General features: G+C 34.8%; 5 protein-coding genes across 7 annotated transcripts; 4 read left to right on the forward strand and 1 right to left on the reverse strand.

Annotated features, from left to right (window-relative positions):
- Positions 1–1404: 1404 nt before the first annotated feature.
- On the forward strand, positions 1405–4962 carry LOC102586881 (cytochrome P450 734A1-like). Its single transcript, XM_006341609.2, has 5 exons — positions 1405–1795; positions 2150–2373; positions 2765–3009; positions 3267–3645; positions 4450–4962. Exons 1-5 carry the CDS (start codon positions 1519–1521, stop codon positions 4873–4875), a joined length of 1551 nt encoding a protein of 516 aa, XP_006341671.1. The 5' UTR covers positions 1405–1518; the 3' UTR covers positions 4876–4962.
- Positions 4963–6781: 1819 nt separating this feature from the next.
- On the forward strand, positions 6782–12062 carry LOC102587223 (pentatricopeptide repeat-containing protein At5g24830). The gene is made up of 6 exons (XM_015306243.1): positions 6782–6895; positions 6985–7130; positions 7236–7394; positions 8823–10403; positions 10506–10701; positions 11575–12062. The coding sequence occupies exons 1-4, from the start codon at positions 6887–6889 to the stop codon at positions 10246–10248; spliced, it is 1740 nt and encodes a 579-aa protein (XP_015161729.1). The 5' UTR covers positions 6782–6886; the 3' UTR covers positions 10249–10403; positions 10506–10701; positions 11575–12062.
- Positions 12063–12845: 783 nt separating this feature from the next.
- Positions 12846–18916, forward strand: LOC102587545 (periodic tryptophan protein 2 homolog). 3 transcript variants are annotated; one of them, XM_006341612.2, is made up of 8 exons: positions 12846–14199; positions 14577–14828; positions 14950–15042; positions 15208–15579; positions 17141–17485; positions 17661–17888; positions 17984–18181; positions 18356–18916. In XM_006341612.2, the coding sequence occupies exons 1-7, from the start codon at positions 12982–12984 to the stop codon at positions 18152–18154; spliced, it is 2679 nt and encodes an 892-aa protein (XP_006341674.1). In that variant the 5' UTR covers positions 12846–12981; the 3' UTR covers positions 18155–18181; positions 18356–18916. The 3 variants fall into 3 exon arrangements, with proteins under 3 accessions (XP_006341674.1, XP_006341673.1, XP_006341675.1); XM_006341611.2 differs by having other exon boundaries at positions 18441–18916; XM_006341613.2 differs by having other exon boundaries at positions 18487–18916.
- Positions 18917–21284: 2368 nt separating this feature from the next.
- On the forward strand, positions 21285–22694 carry LOC102588309 (pyridoxal 5'-phosphate synthase-like subunit PDX1.2). Its single transcript, XM_006341614.2, has one exon. The coding sequence runs from the start codon at positions 21546–21548 to the stop codon at positions 22461–22463; it is 918 nt and encodes a 305-aa protein (XP_006341676.1). The 5' UTR covers positions 21285–21545; the 3' UTR covers positions 22464–22694.
- Positions 22695–22824: 130 nt separating this feature from the next.
- On the reverse strand, positions 22825–23710 carry LOC102588638 (mitochondrial arginine transporter BAC2-like). Its single transcript, XM_006341615.2, has one exon. The coding sequence runs from the start codon at positions 23669–23671 to the stop codon at positions 23021–23023; it is 651 nt and encodes a 216-aa protein (XP_006341677.1). The 5' UTR covers positions 23672–23710; the 3' UTR covers positions 22825–23020.
- Positions 23711–24653: the final 943 nt, after the last annotated feature.

The raw sequence follows: 24653 nt of genomic DNA on the forward strand, positions 1-24653 counted from the left end.
TATTCTAGGAATAGGGTTCAAAACCTTAATTAATTAGGTAGGTAAAGAATTTATTCGAGGGATTATTTTTTATTGGTGATCAATAATATGTGGGGGATAATAAGTTAGGTCTAAAGTCATCGTAATAGTTTCAATGAAATGAAATGAAAATGATTGAGATATATATATATATATATATGTGGAGTACCCCTAGTTATTAATTGATTCATATTTCATATATATCTTCTTCCTTTTTTTTTTTTGAAAATGAAATGATTCATGAAAGTTGTCTAGAGGCGCTACTGTATTACTAGCACGCATAAGGATGAAGAATCACATGATCCTTTCTGAAAATGCGGAACGTAACCCCCTATTGGCTATTGGAACTAGGGTCAATGCGTGCCCCTTGTTAACATTGCTTAAATTTGGGATTACATCCTAAATTGTTAAAACGGTTTGGACTAAATTTGAGCAGTTTTGATCATTACTCAGCTCTTTCTCAAAAGTTAATTGAGCTTAAATAAATCGTTCGATTAAATTAAGATGATCTAAATAATCAATCGTGCAAATCACTCTGACTTTTACCAAATTTGATTTTCTCATAATCTATTTAACTATCATGTTAACTCAATTTTTAAAAATCTTCTTTAAATATAAATCAAATAAAAAATTTATTTAAGTACTTTTAAAAAAAAATCATAAATCAATTCGAACTGCACTTAGTTCACATTATCTTAATTATAAGGAATGAAATTTGAATAGATAAAAATAAATTGATTTAATAAATAAACGAGTCATTAGTTCAACTTGAATTAATTGGGTGAATCACATTTTCATTGATTTATTTGCCAACCCCTTATGGTCTTTCTTACGCAAAACTTTACGTTTTCTCCTTCCTTGATTTTTAGGATCATATATAATGTTAAATTGACACGTTAGGCCCTTATGCACCCGGCTTCTCGCATGCGAATTGGGACAGGCATATTGTTTTAAGTTTGAATTTAAGTTATATACATTTTTAGTATAAGAAAATTTTATATTTTTAGATAATTTTTGTTTAGTAAGCAATCTTTATAATTTCAAAATTTTACATATAAATATACTTTAAACGGTTTGATAGTGTGTATATATAAATATTTATATATTACTTACATGTATATAATTTAAATTCGATTACTTATTTTTTTCCGTGTTTTATATTATTTGTTGTTATACTATTTTTTTTATCCACATCTTCCAATGACATCTTAATTATTGTATTTCATTTTTATACTGTTTTTATATGCTTTAATTGAGTCAGCTGTCTATTGTGAACAACCTCCCTAACTTCACTAGACATATACTACCCTCACTAAACTCCATATATAACTTGACTAATTTTTTAATTAATTTGAAATATCGAGCTATAAAACCGGACAACCTCAATATTTCACCTTGTAGTCTTATAAACAAGAGAGACAAATTAAAGAGCTCTCTCTCTCTAGAGCCAGCCAAAAGAGGAGGCAATTGCTAGTTGATAGTTATCAAGCAGTGGTACATATGGAAGGATTTTGCTTTCAATGGTTATGTGTTATTGTATTTTCGTATGTGTTACTGTTGTTTACACAGAAAGCGTTTGTTCATCTTTGGTGGACACCAAAAATAATTCAAAAACACTTCAAGAAGCAAGGAATCACAGGTCCTAAATATCATTTTCTCTTTGGTAACCTCAAAGAAATTGCAAGTTTCACTACTCCATCTTGGCCTTCCACTTTTACCTCTCATGACATTCTTCCCAATGTTCTCCCCTTCTACCATCATTGGAAGAAAATCTATGGTACGTACCTATTTTTTCAAATTTATATCGTCAGTATAAATAATATTTACACTAGCAGATCATCTAAAACATATCTACCGGAATATGTGAGATGTTTGTTTCAAACTTTAACGCCTCCTTTATCTCAACTTTTCTTTCCGTTTCTATCACTCTATGCATATTTTGGAAGCTAATTAACTAACTATTCACAATCCTTTGTTTGGTTCGATATATTCAAATTGGCTGAGTTGGGGAGTATTCACGCCAATAGCGTTTTACGTTGTTTGTTTTCTAGCTTAAAATAGACTTTTGTCAAGTACTTGTCATCTTTTTAGTATAATTTTCTACTACTAACTTATTTTTGGTGTATATCAGGTTCAATATTTGTTATATGGTTTGGACCAACGGCTCGTGTCACCATTTCTGATCCAGCTTTAATTAGGGATATATTCGTCCTGAAATCAGATAATTTTGAGAAAAATGAGTCGCCGGCGCTTGTCAAGAAGCTTGAAGGTGATGGTTTGCTTAGTCTCAAAGGTGAAAAATGGGCTCACCATAGGAAGATTATTACTCCTACATTCTACATAGAAAATCTCAGGGTAAATCTTAAATATCGACTAATAACTGAATTTTAACACTATGGTTTTTTATTGTACTCGGAAAGGGTTGATTTTTCTAATGGTCACTCAACTATCATCTTTTTTGTTAAAGAGAATTGGAGTCGAGAAGAAAGGTGATTTTAAGATAATAACTATTAACTGAGTGATCATTTGAAAAATTAAACTCTATTTTTTAACTTATAGCTAATTCTACATTTATGTACAATCACCTCTATTTGTTTGCTATGTTTTTTGAAATCTTTAAAAATATTGTTGAGGTTGTGTCAGCTCTTCCAAAAAGTAGAACATTTTTGAAAAATCGAAACAATATCACTATTTATATTATAGAAAAATTTCAACTCTTATTTATCTTTCATTTTCCTACATATAGCTAATGATTCCCATGATGGGAAAGAGCATGAAGGAGATGTTAGACAAATGGTCAAAAATGTCAAACGCCAGCGGAAAAGTAGAGATCGAAGTGTCAGAAATGTTCTCAACATTAGCAGAAGATGTCATTACGCGTATTGTGTTCGGAAACAGCTACGAAGATGGTAAAGCCATCTTTGAGTTACAAGCACAACAAATGGTTTATGCCACCGAAGCTTATCAAAAAGTATTCATCCCCGGATACAGGTCTATATCGTTAAATCTCTTTGTAACAATCATCCTCCTCTATACCTATATCATTCAAATTTCTTTGCAATGAATTTTTCATATTATATCACATTTTGTGATATATATGTATATCTAGACGTGAAATTATTGGAGTCATGTTATTTATAAATATAGTAGTATAATCATATTAATGAATGAGAATAACGCGTTATGTATGATTTGGTAGTTAGTGGTTTGTGCAAGAATCTTGAATGTTTTTGTATTGTGTTGGACAGGTTTTTGCCTAGTAAAAAGAATAGAATATGTTGGAGATTGGATAAACAAGTGCGTAAATCTTTGATGAAGCTGATTGAAGAAAGGAGAAAAATAGATGAGGCGGTGTTGTCAGAAGAATGTCCGAATGATTTATTGGAAGTAATGATCAAAGCAGGTAGTGATGATGAATATAGAAATAATATCACAGTTAATGACATTGTCGAAGAATGCAAGACCATCTTCTTTGCAGGCAAACATACCACGTCTAATTTGCTCACGTGGACCACCATTTTACTCGCCATGCATCCTCAGTGGCAGGAATTAGCACGTGATGAAGTTTTAACTGTCTGTGGAGCACGTGATCCTCCATCTAAACACCAAATTTCCAAGCTTAAGACGGTATGTTATTAATTACTTTATTCACCGTAATTATCATTTTCTTAAACAACTAAACATTATTATGCATGTGGTATAAAGGCAAAAAGAACCGAACCAACTTTAATTTTGTTCTTCGATAACATAATAATACTCGATGCCTCGTAGGCATGGTGAATGTTTCTATCAGATAATTTTTCACTTTAATTTAGAGAAGCTTTTTATGTGTTTTGTCTTATATACTAAGAATCATTTAGCCTTTTAGTTTAAGAAGGGGAGTTTTATATCGACGTAACATATTATATATCCTTAACCACCGATAGGGTAAAAATATTTATTATACACATGTATAGGATTGCAAGTAAAATTCTTACTTTAAATATTTGTTACAGGTAAAGAGTAAATTAGAGTTATCAAATTTCACAATTCACTTATTAGTAAATATCTCAAAAGATCATTCAATTACGAGAAGTTATACATTCACGATCCTCCATAATTAAGTGCCCTTTCGAGATATTACTGTACACTTTGACTAATTTACACCTGTTTCACAAATTCTGTATGAATCCCTAGAGCTCCCTATATGATATATCCTATACGTATAATTTTACTTTTCAAAAGTTGAAGGTTACTAATCCATGCTAATTGTTACAAGCTGATACCACCGGTTCATAACTGTATGGACCTAACAATGTAAAAGAAAATTAACTGTATGTGTTTTGAATTAAATTAATTAAATGCATACTTTTTGTGTTATAATTTTCAATATCTTAACTAGTCTTATTAATACACTCATATTTAAAGTAGTAAAACTTTTGATTTTGGCAGCTAGGAATGATAATTAACGAATCTGTCCGGCTATATCCACCAGCAGTGGCAGCAATCAGACGAGCCAAAGTTGATACACAATTAGGGGATTTCACATTACCTAGAGGGACTGAACTCCTTATACCAATCATAGCAATTCATCATGATCAAACACTATGGGGACAAGACGCTAACGAATTCAATCCAGCAAGATTTGGTCTAGGAGTGGCACAAGCATCAAAACACCCCATGGCGTTCATGCCTTTTGGCCTCGGTGCCCGACGATGCGTCGGGCAAAATTTAGCAGTGTTACAAGCTAAATTAGCAATAGCTATGATCTTGCAGCGGTTTTCGTTTAATCTTTCTCCAAATTACCAACATGCTCCTACTATTTTGATGCTCTTATGTCCACAATATGGTGCTCCTATTATATTCCAAAAGTTGTAGAGGTAGACATGCATCCTTATATATAATATATAGTATGTGCATGCTTGTACAAAACAAAATTTTCCAGATCAAAAATGTTTTGTGTCTACAATACAATTTCTTTTTTCTTAGTAAACTATAGTAGTCCAATTATTTTGCAATGTCAGAGTCTCAATGCCTCAATTAGTAGGCCCAAACCGTCCCATATATATATGGAACAACAAGAGAGCCCCTACCCTACTAGTATTTTGTAGAGCTATCAAAACGGGTCAATTCAGGCTAAGCCTATTAAGACGACTCTAAAATAGTATCTACCCTCAATGGCGGAGCCAGAAATTTCATGAAGGGTGTCCAAGTGTTAAAGTGAACCCGCTCTTCTTAAAAAGTGAAAAAAAATTGTTACTACTTACTAGTGAGATTTGAACACACAAACACTTTAAGTTCGTGTGTCTTTACTCTTTTAAGGCGCCTGGAATCACTAGATTATATTATATTGTTGTCATAAGGGTGGCTACACACTGTCTACCCCTCAATAGTCCCGATGATAGAAACATAAAAATTATATGGGGACTTGAATCTATGAAAAATATTGCAATGAAATGTTACAATAATTGAGTCCCGGCAAATAGGATAGATTTATTGACTTTTCTTGAACCTGACCAGAGAGCCCACTAATAATAGTTTAGCTTTCGTCTTTAACTTCGTCAACTTTAATCATTCATCTATTTTGTCTGAGAATCAAATTCTCATTAGCAACAAAAGGAAACAAATAATTTTTGCTAGACAAAAATGCGTAAATAAATTAAATTACGTGAATTACCAAAGCATTCCGAAATGTAGATGATAAATTCTGGAAATTTGAAGGTAAAATGCAGTTAAACTTACCTACATATAAATCAGAAAAATATAATATTTGTTTGATTTGTATAATTTGAAAATGGTAAAGTAATTTTTTTGAAGAATGGTATCCTCTGAAAATTTCCCATTAAACACAAAACTACTGGCCCAACCCAACCAAACCCAGTCCTAGCGGGCTGAAGATATCAACAGTATAGCCCAGCTTAGCTCTTCATTTTGAAAGGGACTAAAAATACAAGGCCCACTTATAAGCGGGCCACAGGATGGCGCCCGTATCTAAACTTGCAATTTTTATTTTTATTTTTTTAAAAGAAGGATCTATGAGATACTTTAAGCTTTTTTGAAAAAATTAAATAAAAAAATTAAGTGCTAAATGTGAATAAGGTTTATAATTTAATTGTTAATAATTAAAAAAATTAAATATGTAAAAGTTATATACTTAATTGCCAATTTTGTTTGAAGTGGTAAAGGCATTACATTTCTACCAAAAGATTCATAGTCACACAACAACATTAAAACATTTGATAATGTCGCACTACCATTAATATATCTAATGTATTCGCACATATATTCATCAACCATGAAAGTTATGTAAAAAAACGAACTACCGCTTGAGGTAAGTACAAATTTTGTGCATACTAAATTATAACTTTTTTGAATTGATCATAATCTTAATAATTAATAAATATAATTATCATATCGCTATATAATAGTAATTTAAATCGTGATTTGAAGACTTTGAATATACCAATAAAGTATAAAATAAAAACAATGAAAAATAAGGCTCTAGTTTTCCTCTAGCTTGTACCAACGACACTCCTATATTCTTCGTGCGTGTACTATTATTTATTTCATAGTTATTTTTTATCAATTACTTATACATATGTTTTTTTCCAAAATTAACTGCTACACGTAAACCTTGGTTGTGATTTATGATTTTATCTTTTTATTTTTATTTCCTATAACAATTTTAAATATATTTGTTGTTAATATTAAAAAAAACAGTATTTGACCTATTTATCCTTTGTATTCCTTTTCTGGTCCAATTTGTCCTTTATTTTCATTTGCACTTTCTCCGTCTCAGGCGGCTTTCCGGTCGTCGCTTACTTTTGTCTATCGGCACTTTAGTACTGAGTCCGCCGTCTTCCGCCCATCGATTCCAAATCATCGGGAAATGCAGCCCGTAAGTCCTCTAGAATCTCTAATTTCATTCAATACTCAGTTTTTCCCCTTAAAATACATTTACCCTCATTATTTATTTTTATTTTTCAGCTATTACTCGTCTCGGAGGAATCTCAGTTTCTTCTTCGGATACTGAACGGGAGTTTTCAAACCCTAGACATCATTAAGGACCGCATTTTTCACGATTTTGCCAATTTATTCTGCTCGAAAGCGAATTTGGATGTTATTGACATGAGGTGTTTATTCCATTATATACTTATGCCTATCGTCTTTTTTTTTTTTTTCCAATTCATTTTGCTTTAACAAATGTTGATATTTTATTTTTGTAATTTTATGTGTAGACAAGATAATGTAATGCATAGCGTGAACCGGGACGAGCTGGGATCCAAAGATTGGTCATCTAAGGGGAACAATTCGAATCCAGAAGGTGATTCGACAGCGGGTTTCAGTGTGTTGGATACAATGTTAAAGCGCAGTTTGGATCGTCTGAAGAGTATGAGGTTTGATTTGTATTTAGAGTCAGAATAGACTAGTTTTTGTGCCTTAAAGGGCAAATTATTTCTTTCTAGTTGTTGTATGATTGATGGGTTCAAGTGCATATGATTGCACATATCACAACGATTTGAATATGAGAATATTTCTGAAGTTTGAACATGGATATTAGGCAACTGTATAGTTGTCAATGTGAGTTCTCCTGGTGATTGATTGAGTTGATGTGCTAACTTACATGTGGGATCATTTGTTTTCTCCTGTCATTTCTTTAGTGCCCTGCTTAAGCTGATCATTAAATAATACATTTTGAAGGATGGCAAATTTCTTAAACGAATTCACAAAGATGCTTAGCAAAATAATAATTTCCTAGTTCACAGAGTTTGCAAGTGAATATTGGGTTTCATATCCTTGATAATGTAAATGTAACAAGAATCATTTGTTTAAAATCTATGCTTTTTTGTTTCTTGTTCCTGTCACATGACTGTATCTCGCCTGATCATAAAGTGAGACCTTTGAAAAGAGTAACAAACTGATAATTAAGAAGATATGACTTTTCCAGATTTACAATTTCCAGATTTACTTTCTAATGTTGTCATAGTTTATTAGGACAATAACATTCATAAACTATATACTAGATGCAAACAAGTAATTTTGTTGGTTAAGTACTTGTCTACTGCACTGTAGCATTAGAGTAAATAAGTTAAAATATTCAGCATGAATTTAATTCCTCACTTGTGTTTTTTCCCTGCCAAAAGCTACCTTTGGATGTTATTAGCTTCCTTTGCAGTAGTTAAGTGGCTAAAGGAGTTAAACTCTAACAATGGGCTCTATCCGCTTAAAATCATGTCGATAAATCCAAAATGTAAAAGAAAGGATAATTCAGAGAACTAACATTACCAGCAGCTGTATATCAAATTCTTGAAGAAAGCATTCAAGGATGATCCCCTAGGAAATAAATCTGTAGTGGTGTCAATGTGATTGACTTTCTCAAGGGAAGTAATCCATTAGGTTGGATGCTAGTGAAAACATCAGCAACAATGTCAGCAACAATGTCATCCTGACTACTTTCCACGAGCTTTGGCTAGGGAGAGGAGGGCTCATGGAAAAGTTGTCCCCCCTCCCCTTTGCTTCTTGCATCGACTAGACTTTGTATTAAATATGCTTATGATATCTAAACAACTGACTTGTTGTGTTTTTTCCATATAACTTTTTTTTAGTTCTGTATTGACGCTTAAGTCTAGATTTCACCTTTTCTCATTTCTTTCAGAGGACAAGTCGTTAATGTGAGAGAAGATTTACTTTCTTTTGTTTTGTAATGTCAATGGAACTTTAACATCTATCCAGTGCCTGTAGACTGTTTCTTGTTGAATCTGAGCCTGTTGGCTTCTTTTTAAAGTCCCTAATATCTTTAAAGGTAATTACCCTGAACTTTGCAGGGAAAGAATATCGTCGGCTGAAGCAGGCATTGATTACTGCACCTGGGAAATAAATTTCAATAAAGATGCATATGTTGTTAGAGCCATGTGTCTGGATGGTCAACTGGGAGCAGCTTTATCGCTTTGGTGGAACATGATACAGAATAGTATTGTTCCTGATGTTATCACACACAATTACCTCATCAATGCACTCTGCAAAAACGGTGAGTTAGAGAAGGCAGAATGGATTGTTAGAGGTATGCTATATAGGGGTCCTTCTCCCACTTGTGCTGCATTCAATTCTTTAATAAGAGGTTATTGCGTGGTGAATGATGTCGATAATGCTCTAAACACCTTTTCTACCATGGCCAACCATGGAATTGTACCAAACAGAGTAACTTGTAACATCCTTGTTCATGCGCTTTGTAAGAAGGGGCTGTTGGAGGAGGCAAAAAATCTTTTCCATAAATTATTAAGCAAAAGTCATAAGGGGGGGAGCTCAAATTTGATTACATCAACCATTATGATGGATGGCTGCTTTAAAAATGGAGATACTGATCAAGCTCTTGCTTTTTGGGAGAGGATGTTATTAGAGCGTATCCAAGTTGATAAAGTTTCTTACAATGTTGTTGTCCATGGATTCTGTTTGAGCCATGACCTGGGCACTGCATATAAGTATTGTTGTGAAATGTTTAAACTTGGTTTTGTTCCAGATGTTTATTCTTACAACACTCTCATTGGAGCACTCTGTAGACAAGGAAAGATCAGTGATGCTTGTTATATCTACGATGTTATGACTGGAATGGGTGTCGTACCAGATCAAATCACGTACAGAATGATAATACAGGGGCTATGTATTAACAGGGAGATAGATAGAGCCAATTGTTTTCTTGATTACATGTTAGAGAATTCCATTATACCTGAACCACTTGTTTGGAATGTTATAATTAATGGTTATGGAAGATGTGGAGATATACAAAAAGCTTCATATATTAGAGAAAAAATGGTTGCATGTGGTGTTCTACCAAACATATATACATATAATGCATTAATTTATGCTCAGATAAAGTCAGGAAATCTTTCTGCAGCTCAGTCCTTGGAGAAGGAGTTGTTTTTATATGGTCTTACCCCTGATTCAATCACTTACAATCTGTTGATTGGTGCTGCTTGTAATCTTGGCCTGATTCACTCTGCACTTCAACTACATGATAAAATGTTGAGAAAAGGTTGTCAGCCAGATGTAATTACTTACACGGAACTACTTAAGGTGTTTTGTGTACAAGGTATGATGAGAGAGGCAGACAAGCTCTTTGGCAAGTTAATGGCATCTGGTTTAGCAGTTGACCATGTTCCCTTTCTGATACTCATGAAAAGATACTGCAGAATGGGAGAATTTAATAAAGTCTTTGACCTTCACCAAAAGTGGTTAGTGACAATGCCCAGATGAGATGTTTCCCCAAGAATTATTATGATGTTAACGGCGACTTTAAATATATTTATTCCAGAAGAGAAAGCTACTCTGGTTTCTGCACCTAGTTGGCTTACAGATTTTAGGTCCAGAAGCATTGGCCTAGTAGCAGCAGCTGTCTTTGTCTCCCGGAGGTATGTTTAGTTGCTGTTACCTTTGCATTGCACGTTGGATTCCCTTCACTGCATGTGAGATTGAACCTGGAAAACTCTGACATGGTCTGCATCTTATTCCAGGGTTTGACGTAGGACAACTTTCTGATGACAGATTTCGATGGCTTAAATGCTTTGGTTTCACATGTCGCAAGCTTGTTGTCAACTGAACGTGCTACGTAGCAACTTGCTTTGCCTAGGGAAAATATGGAAATGGAAACCAGTACCCCATCAACTTAAGGGCTATTGTATGTCTAAGAGGTTGGCTTCCAAGTTGAAGGTGTGCTTTCTAATTATTTCTAAAACAATAATTCTTCCCATATATCTTATTCTCTTTTATCCAAGTAGTGATGTGTGTACTATCTGCACGAGATAATGCAAATTTACTCTACGGATCATGCAGATATTTGTCTAACTAATAAGTTTTGGAGAGATTTGGATTACCTGCTCTTCAATAGCTATAAAAATGGATAAAAGCACACACACAGAGAGTCAATTTGGTTGGTCTTTTTTAATTTCTTGCTCTGAGAAGATTAACATACTTGGTACGTAGTTCATAACTAGTATTCTGTAGGAACTAGAAGATTAAAATTGATGGATCACACGAGGCCTCAATACAGGCTGTATCTTTGTCAGTTCTTCTGTCATGGAATATGTCAGTATTTGCAATTATTGATATCAACCATTTAATTATTTATAGCATTGCAACCTTGTTCATTATGCTTACCTCATTCATGGTATGACTTGAATTCTCAAGGGTCTTAACCTCTGCTCTCAAATACATAATTCCCTGAGTCTACCTTAATCTCCTTTTCACTCTTTCATACCACGTAAGAGATACCATTGATGAAGAAAGCTGCATTTTATAGTGTTCTTACTCTGTGAAGGATATAAAACTCTTAAATTTGGAATTATTCGTCTTTATAGAAACCAGACTAAAAACTTGGCCTATCAGGTTGAAACTATTTGTCCTTTCCATTCTTGGTGCATCCTACTTATTTATACCAGACATCTCAAGTAGTCCTTGAACTCATACAAACAAAGCTATGTTGATGTTGATCCGAAAAAAGGACTCTTGTTGCTTTCAGCTTGTAATACGAACAAATTGTACATCATCTGAACTTTTATTTACCAGTTAATTGATCATTTATAGGTGATGAAGTTGTTCCTTATAGATATGGAGAGATGTCTATCTATGTCCTGCCCGCAGCTAGTTTCAGAATCTTGCACTAAAAAACTATGACGGGTATCTTTTGTGTTTCTCTTCTCAAAGTCGTTTTTTCGTGGCTTTGGAAGTGTTGTGTATATTACTAGCCTCTTCTCCAGGTTAGATCATTACACAGTGCCATTTGAGATGCACGTGGTCTGTAATTGGTTAAGTCCAAGGCTCAGACTTGAGGGTTCCGGATGATGAACTCCACAACGTTTTCATGTTCAAGTTAGCCCCTGACAAGAACATGGGAATACGATTATACAGGAGAAGTACACAGTTTTTCATGTGGTTGATAGATGCCTTTGGTGAATGCTAGGACTTGGAAACATTCTACAAGATATAGTTCTGGTTCTGGTTCTCTTATAATTTACTTGCGGCCAGCTTTATATGTTAACGTTTTTTCAAGAAAATTGTGCTTCTTCTGTCCAGTTTTATCTCTAATTTTAATCTAGCCAATCATCTTTTTTTCTTAAAAGAAATACTACTATATCATGAATTTTAGTTGTGACTAATGTAAAATTTGGTTATACAAGCCATAGTTTATTAGTTGATTTGATTGGCACAACAAGTGTTCTGTATACTGAAGGAACCGTGGCATATATCTTACAGCATCAACTTAACAATCGGAAAGAAGGGAAAAAGTTTCATGGTAAAATTGTGTCCTAAGGGTCCGTTTGACATGTGATATGGAATCATAATTTAAGTTTAAGTTAATATGATTATGAAGTTAAAAGTCTTATTCGGACATGTAATTTTGATTTTTTAAGTTGTCTTTTTTTTCCCTCATAAACATAAAAACAACCAAAAAAATTTCAATCTTAACAAATGAGCCATCATACTTCATAAATAAGATTTCAAAATATTGTAATACAATGAATTGTGAAATCACATATCTCCATATTCTTCGTATAAATAAATGATTGTAATTACGTATCTTTTAAATACACATGCTTAATCACTAGTCAATGCCAAACGTTAATTTTTTTTGTAAGATTTAAAATGGTAGATTTTTTTTTTCAAATATAAATTTATAGATCAAATTATAATTTAAAATCTCAAATCATGCTCTATTTTTTTTCACTGATTTGGAATATGATTCAAACTATTATTATATGGAATTGCATGTCCAATGCAGGCTAAAAATTTATTTAAAATATTCAACTTTAAAAATAACAACTGAGGAAAAACCGGATTTGACCCAAAAGACCAAAAATAACAAAAAACAGGACCGGCAATTTTTAGGGTTTAAGAAACGCCCATCTTCTTGCAGGGTTTAAGAAAGGCCTCGTTTTGAGCTACTCTCGCCATTGTCTTCGTTCTTACACTCTCTGCAAGTACTGCATAGCCATGAATTACAGGTTCCAGAATCTCCTCGGAGCTCCTTACAGAGGCGGCAATGCTTTAGTAGTGAACAATAGTCTTCTTATCTCCCCTATCGGTAACCGTGTTGCCGTCACTGACCTCATCAAATCCGAAACTATTACATTGCCTTCACAGTCCTCCACTAATCTCCGCCGCATCGCCGCCTCTCCTGATGGCGTATTCCTCCTCGCTATCGACGAAAACAACCGTTGCCTCTTTATCAACCTCCTCCGCCGCGCCGTCCTCCATCGCATCACCTTCAAGCATCCTGTGGCGGCTGCCAAGTTTAGCCCCGATGGACAACTTATTGCGGTTGCCGCCGGTAAGCTCCTGCAAATTTGGCGCTCACCTGGTTTTAGAAAAGAGTTCTTTCCGTTTGAGTTGATCAGGACGTTTACTGATTGTAATGATAGAATTACGTCACTAGATTGGAGCCCAGATTCTGGTTATGTGTTGGCGGGGTCTAAAGACCTAACTGCTAGGCTTTTTTGTTTGAAAAAATCAACTAAATATATCAAGCCGTTTCTATTTTTAGGCCATAGGGATGTGATTGTAGGTGCTTTCTTTGGAACTGATAAGAAAACCAATAAGGTTTGTAGAGTTTATACCATATCCCGAGATGGTGCCATTTTTAGCTGGGGATATAGTGAAATGGATGGAAATTTTGATGAACCATCACTTGCTTCAGAGCCAGAATCACCAGGTACACCAGAGCAAGGGCAAGGGAACAATGCAGAAGGTGATAGTGATAGCAGGGTCAAAAAAAGAAAGAACTTTGATGGGAAAGATGATACATTGGACCTAGATGATAGGTTTCAGTTGCACAAACTGAAATGGGAGTTGATAAAGAAAGACTTCTTCATGCAAGCACCAGCAAAGTTATCAGCTTGTGATTATCATAGGGGTCTTGATATGGCTGTAGTTGGTTTTTCTAATGGCATTTTTGGGCTTTATCAAATGCCTGATTTTGTGTGCATTCACTTGTTGTCCATCTCGAGAGAGAAGATAACTACGGCTGTTTTTAATGATCTTGGGAATTGGTTGACATTCGGATGTGCAAGGCTTGGACAGTTGCTTGTATGGGAGTGGAAGTCAGAGAGTTACATACTGAAGCAACAGGGACACTATTTTGATGTAAACTGCCTTGCATATTCACCAGATTCTCAGCTCGTTGCCACAGGATCAGATGACAACAAAATTAAGGTAAGAGGATTTAGATTTGCTTTTATGTGAACTAGTTTATGCAAGTTGACTAAAGGTTTTCAGAAGTAGTAATTATGACCAGTTAGGCAAAACTTGGAAGTTTGCATCTATTTCAGTTCTGCTAGGGACACCATAGTTATAAGCTCATGTAGAGTTCAATACATCAGGTTACTGAAGCAACTGTTTCTTACCGGTTATAACTTGAAATTATTTATACTGGATGACTTTGTATGTATTGTAGATTGCTGGATGCCTCCCTTTTTACCTAATAATTACCACTTCACCGGAAAAAAAAAGTTCCCATTTTTCCACATCTTCATTTTCAGTCAACATTGGTATTTGCTAAAGCAGAAAAACTCATTGTCTATGTTTTGCAGGTCTGGACTGTTTCATCCGGTTTCTGCTTTGTAACATTCTCCGAGCACACAGATGCAGTTACAGCACTCCATTTCATGCCTGGCAACCACTGTCTCTTAAGTGCCTCTTTGGATGGGACAGTTCGTGCATGGGATCTCTTGAGATATAGAAACTTTAAAACTTTTACTACCCCTACATCTAAGCAATTTGTTTCTTTAGCAGCTGATCAGAGTGGTGAAGTGATATGTGCCGGAACCCTTGACTCATTTGAGGTAGTGCAGTTCTGATTGTATTTTGATCATATCTTGTACCATCATTTGTTGTTAATTGATTATAATACTAATTTCTGCTTCGCTGTTGATACAAATATACTATCTTTGTTTTTCTTCATAGATTTTTGTCTGGTCAATGAAGACGGGCAGATTGCTAGACATTCTTAGCGGTCACGAGGGTCCTGTTCATGGGCTAGTATTTTCTCCGACTAATGTGAGTCTTTATCTAATTTTTAAGATTCCCGAAATAATTTAGGTCAGGTGTCTTCCCTTTTTCAATCCTCTACACTGGCATTGACAACATTTTACTAAAGCTTCATAAATCAATATAGTCAAACAATTTTGTAGAGCTTGGTTAACTTTTTCTGGTTTTCTATAGGCTACTTTGGCTTCCTCATCATGGGACAAAACTGTCCGCTTGTGGGATGTTTTTGACGGAAAAGGAGCAGTTGAAACATTTCCGCACACTCATGATGTCCTCACGGTTGTTTATCGTCCTGATGGCAAGCAGCTGGCATGTAGCACCCTGGATGGACATATTCATTTCTGGGATCCAATTGAGGGTCTGCTGATGTACACAATTGAAGGCCGTAGGGATATTGCAGGTGGACGTCTCATGACTGATCGTCGATCAGCAGCTAACTCGACATCTGGGAAGTGCTTCACAACTTTGTGTTATTCCGCTGATGGGAGCTATATATTAGCTGGTGGAAATAGTAAATATATTTGTATGTATGATGTTGCTGATCAGGTATGTGGCTTCTTTCAATGCTACGTATTATTGCTTAGGAATGCTGGTATTACATATAATGTGTGCTCTTGGTGAATTACGATTCTCTCCTAATTAGTAATATGCTTTTATGTGACATAAAAAATAACACTTTTTATTGATTGCCTTCATTCTCTCTTTTGATTTGGTGGTGAGTTAGTTTCATCTTCATCTTGTAAGTGGGTTTGTTTTGAACTTGAACTCAAAAGTTTGTAAATTCTTTGATTATATGTTGCTCTTTGAGTGTACTTGGTGTTTACAGTAAAATGAACTATAGTTTACATTAGTTAAAGAAGGTCGAAAGCAGAAAATATGTTTTTGTAGAATGAAAGAAATGGGTATTCGTGAAAGAGAAAACAAAAAGAGATGGATCTCTCTAGTGGAGCTTCATATCACAGTACTCTTTCTTTAGCTGAGGTGCCATTGAATTGGTATATCCACAATCCATTATTTTGGCCATTTCACTGACCCAATACATAATTGTGTTGTGATTTGCTATGAGATAGCACTCATCAGGTTACAGTAGATGAGTAGAATATTTTTGTACTAAAGTATGACTTTGTTGATTAATGATAAATGCATCACGCATGGTTGAACAAATACCTAATTAATTGGTAGAAAATGAATTATGTGATACACAAAAGTCAATACCTCCTGTAATCTTGGGTATCTTTATCAGTATCCCCTGCTGCAACTAGATAAGCAAACAAGTAGATAATTCCCCTTGGAATCATTTTGGTAATGCTCTCAAATAATGAATAAGAGCACATGGGATAGTTCTTTATATTTTTTCTGGTCATGGGAAAAAATGGCAGACAATATAGCCAATTGAAAAAAATGCAAATTGGCTCTTTTGTAACATATTCTTTCGGTAGTTTAAGTTGGATTCCTTTAATTTACTTTGTGTATTGTATCTCCTACATTCTAAATCCTAGAAACTGTGAATAAGTGAAAATCATGAACAGTGTTGGCTTCTTTTATAAGATCCTGCACTTGAGATGCTTAATTATTTTCCATGTACTTGAGCTACTGGTGAATAGTTAAACAGGAGGAATGGTGCTGATCTTCTTCCTAGGAAAATTCTGGGGTTTGTAGTTATTGGGTGGTACTGGTGAATGAGTTTTACAGGGACTCCTCTGATCAAACTTAAAACACATGTTAGCTCTTGTTAGATTTACATTATTGTATAATTAACAGTGATGACCTCGTAAAAGTTGGTCTGTTTGTTCTTGGAGATAGTCTTTGTAATCATCATGATGTTCACAGTAATGCAACACTTCTTCACATCAGTGCTCTAAAAATCAGAAAGCTTGAGAATCATTATAATGTTCTAATAGTTGATGGTTTGTGTACAACTACGAAAAGTTTTCTCCCTACACTAGGGATTAGAGATGGATGGAATCTTTCCTTATACATTTCCTTATTTGGTCCCACTGTTTTCTTGCCGATTTGGTATTTTTGTGCCATGAAGCTGTAAAATTTATTCTCTTGCTTTCTAGTGCATCATTGCTTGACCAAAAGAAGAAAACATATTGCCTTGCAGGTGTTGCTGCGTCGCTTCCAGATAACCCATAATCTTTCCTTGGATGGGGTACTGGATGTTTTGAACTCTAAAAACATGACAGAGAGTGGTCCACTCAATCTGATTGATGATGATAATAGTGACACTGAAGAAGGTGTTGATAAGCAAGTGAGAAATAAATTGGCATATGACTTGCCCGGGTCAATGCCCAACCATGGAAGAGCAATTATTCGAACAAAATGCTTGAGAATTGCCCCGACTGGCAGGAGTTGGGCAGCTGCAACTACAGAAGGGGTGTTGATTTATTCTATGGATGAGTCTTTTATCTTTGACCCCACTGATCTAGACATAGATCTTACACCAGAAGTAAGTCCTTGTTTAATTAGAATAAAGTCCTGAAACCCAGGAATTGGTTATGGAATGAGATTGAAGGAAGTAACTTTCAGATTTCTTGTTTCTTGAGTTTTCCAAATTTAAAAACATCATGGCATCTGTGCATAGACACATTTCCATGCGCTTATGTATGTACTTTGTTTTACAGGCCGTTGATGCAGCACTAAAGGAAAATCAGACTAGTCGAGCAGTGATTCTTAGTCTACGTTTAAATGAAGATAGTTTGATTAAGAAGTGCATTATTGGTGTCAGTCCTGCAGATATACCAGCTGTAGCATCCTCAGTCCCTGTTAAATATATTCAGAGATTAGTTGAGGCATTAGCATCTCTGCTGGAGAACTGCCCACACATGGAGTTTATCCTCAGATGGTGTCAGGTTTCCTATCAAATACAAACTCCTCTTTGCTCTTTCTTACCTTGACAAGTGTTGTACACATTTGTCAGCTTTTAATCCATTTGCATGTCTGGTAGGAACTTTGCAAAATCCACGGCAATTCTATTCAGCAGAAATCCAGAAGCTTGCTTCCTGCTCTAAAATCCTTACAGAAGGCAATTACCAGGTTGCATCAAGATTTGGCTGATACATGCAACTCTAATGAATATATGCTCCGATATTTGTGTTCTGCAAGTGATGCAAAGTGACAGTTCTCTTTGCGTTGTTGCTCTTTGGTAAGCTCTTTCTATATTCTAGGATTTTTGCTTTTGTTCGTCAACTAGTGTAGGATGTTTATGACATTTGCTTTTATGAAGTACTATAGCTTTAGAAACCTCAATCTTGAGAATGCTCACTAGTTTCAGGATATTTCAATAGCTTACATATGATTTTATTTGCCTCCTGTCCAGTTGTTTGGCCAATCTCGATGCTTCCTGAATCTTTCTGTTGGTGTCATTGAAACCACTGTGAACATGTTCTAGTGACGTATTGCAGGACTACGTTGGAAATCTGGTTGTAACAATTTGATTATGCTTCCCAGAGTTAAGTGACGTGAAGACTACCAGTTCCACACTATTGTCTTATACCGGAGACAGATGCACGTATCTGGGTGGGAGAATAATTGAGGCTCACAATTCATCCACTATTGCAAAATCAAGCTTCAGACAATGATGCTTACTCAACCGTGAACCGTTCATTGGACCTACATGGTAAGCACATTAATTCTGTCTTAGAAGATGGTCTGAGTTACTACCAGCTTGCCTAAGCAGTCTCATTTTTTTGGTTTTAGTTAGAAATGAAAATTTTGGGCTTTGTATTTGTATGCCATTTTTTGTTTTTGGTTTAGATGTGGAAGTTTTGGTTTTCAAGTTTAGGATGTGGAATGAGTCATTGTATACTAGATTAGGGCACTTCTTATAATGCCCAAGTTAATTCAAAATCTTATTTATTCATTCTCGTTTATGAACTAACTAAAGCAATCTCGTCATTCCCTTTTGGAAAGAACTACTCCCTCCGTTCGGATTTACTTATCTAATATTTCCTAATTTGATTTCTTTTTACTTGTCAGTTTTGACAAATCAAGAAATAATAATAAAAAATTGCTCTATTAGACCTTCAATTTATTAACATTGAGTTAATGTCTTCGAAAAATGAAGTGCTTAAATATGTTTGGGATTCTATTAATTAAGAGGGGTAAAATAGTAATTTATTATATTAATTATTGTTTTCTTAATAGGTGTGTCAAAGTCAAAATTTGACAGTAATTTGAGGTCCATAAGTGATCACAGTTTATTTTTATTTGATTCAAATGGCTGAATCATCGGGTAAAACTGTAGTAACAATAACTGCGACAAACTGTAGTAATATAATATACTACAACATTATTGTAATCTACGAATGGAGTCCGAAAAGAGCAGAGTATATATGTAATTTATAAATGGAGTTTGAAGAGACGATATAAATTTGAGTTTATACTCTGATCTTCTATATACTTTAAAATTTTGACGGTACAAAATTCAAAGCAATTATCAGTTGACCTTGGGACCACTAAGATGAAATTTTTAGTGCAAAAAATACGTAGTGAACAAATCTAAAATCAAAAGAAAACAACAATTAGTGTCTTCAATAAAAACAATAGAATAAAAGAAAATATAATTATAGAAATGTTACTTTAATTTTTTGATAATCATGATTTTTAGATCAATTAATATGTTTATACTTGAATTCAAATTCGAGATTTCATTGATGGCTCTAATCCCATATCCACACCCTTTGATGCTCATATAAGTGTTACTCATATATACTTTCATTATTTCGATAAATATCTTTTGAAAAGATAAGTTACTAATATTTTGAGTCGAGAGCAGGGCCGGCTCTATGCTTCTTTGAATAAGGCATTGGCCTTAGGCCCAAATTTTAGGGGGCCTCAATTATTTAACAATAATAAATTATGTGTTGATTTTTTTTATAGAAAAGATTAATTATTTATGATAAAATATATATTTTTAAAAACAAATATTATTTTATTCTCTGTAATCTCATTTAAATAGAAGAAATCAAAAAAATTGTTTTATTTTCTTACATTCTCTATGCTAATATTCACATTATTTTATTCTTTTTAACTCCTTTTACACTCTCTTCTTTAAATTTTTGATAAGTTAGAGTAATATTCTATCAAAAATATGAACCAATAGTCGAAAAGTGTTGAACAAAGTGAATTGTAAATTCTTTTCTATTCTTCTTAGATTTTTAAGCATTACAACAAGCATAGTAAAATGTGGGGTATACAAAATTATCAACTTATGAATCAAATTCTCTGTTAACAATTCATATAATAATTGTCCGAGTAAGAAAATGTTTTTCAACGTTGAATTGATAAAATTTTATCTAAAGCTAATAATTGAAAAAGGAATCGAATAAATCATTTATAAAAAATATTAAGTATACTTTGCATTTAAAAATGTAAGTTTTTTTTTTTTAAATTTTAATGCATATGAAGTTTATTTAGATTTTTAACCTCTAATTGAAATTTCGTTTTAGGCCTCTGATTGCGTTGAGTCGCCCCTGGTCGAGAGTCTATTGAATTTCTTTTACCTTCGTAAGGTAAGAATAACTATTGTGTATACAATATCTTTCTAAAATCTTATTTGTAAAAGTTGCACTTATATATTATTATTATAAAGTTGTTGCTGCTCGAATTTAATTGTCGTTTTAACTAAATATCTTATCACTCATTTAATTCTACCTTATCATAAGATACACCAATCTTGTTTACTTAATTTATATTATGTCCGTCTATCACATATTATAAATAGATGTCTACTTTTGTTCCTCCAATTTAGTAATTCAAAAGATAATTTATTATTTAGGAATAGTTTCTAATTTATCTTTGTGATTCCCTTTGATTAAAAAAAAGACCTACTTTTTTTTTAGTTTGTTTTAAAAAAATGAACCTTTTCTTTTTTATACACTTTAATTTCAGTTTTACGTAACATGTTTAAGACCACAAAATTAAAAGACATTTTATTATATTTAACATAACTTTAATTTTAAACTACAAGATTGAAAAGTCTTTCATATTTATTTTTTTAAAATTTCGTGCCAATCAAATTTGACCATTCTTTCTGAGACGGAAAGAATATTAACTATAGTCAATTTCTAAAACATTTGAATTTATTATATTCCAAAAGTAATGAAACAAAATGATACTTATTCAATTTATCCTTTTTAAAAATATATCAAATTAATATTGAACACTTAAAAATAGACTAACGGAGTATGAATTATGTTGAGCCAACCCCAGAGGCAGACATTACGGAAATAATAATAAGTAAAAGAAGCCTAGATTTGATACGGTGGAATCGAAACCATCCGAACTTTCTTACATTTTCGACCAAAACACGCAGACACCTACTAGCAGTTTCTAGAACAAACTAAATCTCACCGCCCCATTCCTATTCTCCCACCGGACTTTTCTTTATATCATTCTTCACCATCATTTCTCCACCAACATATTCCAATCTCGCCGGCGTAGTTTTACTGTTTTGAGAAATTGTTATCTACTTTTGGTTCAGGCATTTTCACAAACAGTTTTTGCAAATGGAAGAAGACGGTGCCGTTACAGTGTACAGTGGCAGCGCCATTACTGATACCAAGAAGAATACGTTCTCGATCAAAGTTGGAATTGCTCAAATGCTTAGAGGAGGAGCGATTGCGGAGGTTACCACCGTCAACCAAGCGAAGATTGCCGAGTCGGCCGGAGTTTGTTGTCTTGTAGTTTCGGAGCCTAAAGGACCCGGAATCTCGCGTATGCCCGACCCGTCTCTAATCAAGGAGATCAAGCAGGCAGTTGCGCTTCCTGTAATGGCGAAAGCCCGTGTCGGTCATTTTGTTGAAGCCCAGATCCTTGAAGCTATTGGAGTTGATTATATAGATGAGAGCGAAACTTTAGCACTAGCAGACGAAGATCATTTCGTCAACAAACATAATTTCCGGGCACCCTTTGTCTGTGGATGTCGAGATCTTGGAGAAGCGTTAAGGAGAGTCAGAGAAGGCGCTGCCATGGTTAGGACCCAAGGGGATCTAGCGGGTACGGGCAGTATTGTTGATACAGTCCACAATGTGAGGAAAGTGATGGGAGATATTAGAATTCTATCAAACATGGATGATGATGAGGTCTTCACTTTCTCAAAGAAGATCGGTGCACCTTATGATATTGTTGCACAGACGAAGCAGATGGGTAGGCTCCCTGTGGTTCATTTTGCTGCTGGTGGAATCGTCACGCCTGCAGATGCAGCGTTCATGATGCAGCTGGGTTGTGATGGTGTGTTTATTGGTTCGGATATATTCAATTGCTCTAATCCTTACAAGAAAGTTAGGGCAATTGTGCAGGCTGTCAGGAACTATAACGATCCCCATATTTTGGCCGCGGCTAGCAGTGGTTTGGAGGAAGCAATGGGCGGTCTAAATCTGAACGAAAACAGGGTCGAGCGATTTGTTAGTGATGAGACCTACTGATGAGATCAAGTTGAGTCTGTTGTTGATCATAGTATCATGTATTTTGCAGTTCAGCTTTTGTGAACAATATCTTTTCTTGGTTTTGCTTTTGCAATAACTTGATGATGAGTTTAACATACCGTGTTTTACGCTTGTTTACATGCTTGTGGCATCAGAAGAAAATGGCAACATTGACTTGAAATGACTCTGGATATTACAATATTGTGAAGGCATGTTGATCAATTTGTTTTAGTTATTGTTTACATGTTTATAGTTGTGTGTTGCTGGATATTACAATATTGTGAAGACATGTTAATCAATTTGTTTTAGTTATTGTTTACATGTTTATAGTTGTGTGTTGTAATGAATATAGAGACGACGGATGATCAAATCGAATCCGGTCAATTCTTGCATCTGGATGTATTGGCTAAATAATTGCTATCATAATGAACGAATGATCAGTATTTCAGAGCCCTACTCAGGATGTTTTCTCTTTCAACAACATGATGCATATTAAAGAAGTTCTTTAGTCCTGTTTTATAATTGCATTTTCAGATTGGACATTTGTATGATCATTGTCATTGTGGCTTGCAAAGGAACCTCAGTGCAGTTTCATAGGCAGTGAATATAGCCCCATTCACTATGAATGCTCTGCCAACTGTAGTTCCCACGCCTCGCCAAAGCACACCATATCCCTCTGTTCTTACACTTTGCCTGAAGCAATCAACAATACCATGGTATTTTGCAGTTTTAGACTGTGATTGAGCTTGGAGTCTGGTCTTAACAACATCTAAGGGGTAGCAGCTTATCCAGCTAACAGACCCTGCAAGACCACCTGCTACGAGCATTGTTTGGAAGCTCTCGTGGCCATTCTTGCGACAGCCAGGATGAAGTTGCTCCTTAGTATACTCATATACCCAGAAATATAGACCGTGAGAGTGTGCATCTCTGAGGACAGTAACAGTTAATCCTCGGTAGATTCCTCTCAAACCTGCCTGTCTGACAATTCTTCTTGTGACATCTCTTGGACCCTTGAGTCTAGTTACTTGATTGGTCTTGCTTTGCAATTGTAGTTGGATTTTCACCAGTTCTACAGGGCTGATAATTAGGCTCTGAATTGCTCCTGCTGCAATGCCACCCAAAGCCACTCCTTTGTATGAGGGTGGATCGCTTGCTAAGATCTGTCTGTCAAATGTTCGCGATAGCATTGCGTAGATCTGAAATACCATGGCATTCTGCAATAGGGAGCAAACTAGTGTTTTGATATTGTAGGAATGAACTTTGAAACTTTGATTTGATACAATATTTGCCAAAAGTAGGAATCTACTTTGTTTTTGCCTTATGATTCCTTCAAATCAAGTGTACATTTATATATTTAATCTCATAAATCATCGCGATAACAGAAAATCATATCCATATTCTATAACAGAAGTTGTGTAAATGGAGGAATACAACAATGACCTGAAAAGTGACGGATGCTAGAGGAGCCGCCATGCCCCTGTAGAGAGACAGGGGACCTTCTTTGGCGACTACATGGCGGAAAACGTTGAAAGCAGAACCACTCTTGGTATTTTGCTGGCGAACTCTGATGCTGTCGAGTGGATAACCAGAAATGAGACCAGCTATTCCCCCAAATCCACCAGCCACAAACTCTTTTCCCCAACTACTTGCAAGAAACTCTGGCCAAAATTCCATGCCCCCTTCATCCCCAAGATCCCACCCACAAATACCTTATTTCCTCCTTCAAATCTATTTAATATTTTTTCTCTTCTGGACAGCAATCAATATGTGTTTTCCCAATTTTGCTAGTATAAGAAACGACATCTCCTTGAATATCTCTGTAATACAAAAATAGACCTCTGCTTAAATATGTGTGATATAAAAAAATGCATTGCACCTTTCTGTTTGGTAGTTAAAGAGATGAGGCCTTGAATCTTGAAAATGTGCGACATTGCAACCTGATTTTCTTTTAGTGCCACCAATGGTATTTTGTTGGTAGAGGCCTCTACTAAATGAAACGGCCAACCACCTCTTTCTTAGGAAATCCACTATTATACCACGTGTAACAATCAAGGTTAGCAGAGTTGGCAAATTGAACGTCCATTTTAAGAATATTTTATCATTTGTTAATTTTGCATGTCATTTCTTAATGATCGAAAGTTGAAAATCAATCAGAAAATTTTGCAATTGATAACCAGCTACGAAGTAAGT

The sequence above is a fragment of the Solanum tuberosum genome, unplaced genomic scaffold (genome assembly GCF_000226075.1).
Source record: "Solanum tuberosum cultivar DM 1-3 516 R44 unplaced genomic scaffold, SolTub_3.0 scf00026, whole genome shotgun sequence".
Classification (NCBI taxonomy): domain Eukaryota; kingdom Viridiplantae; phylum Streptophyta; class Magnoliopsida; order Solanales; family Solanaceae; genus Solanum; species Solanum tuberosum.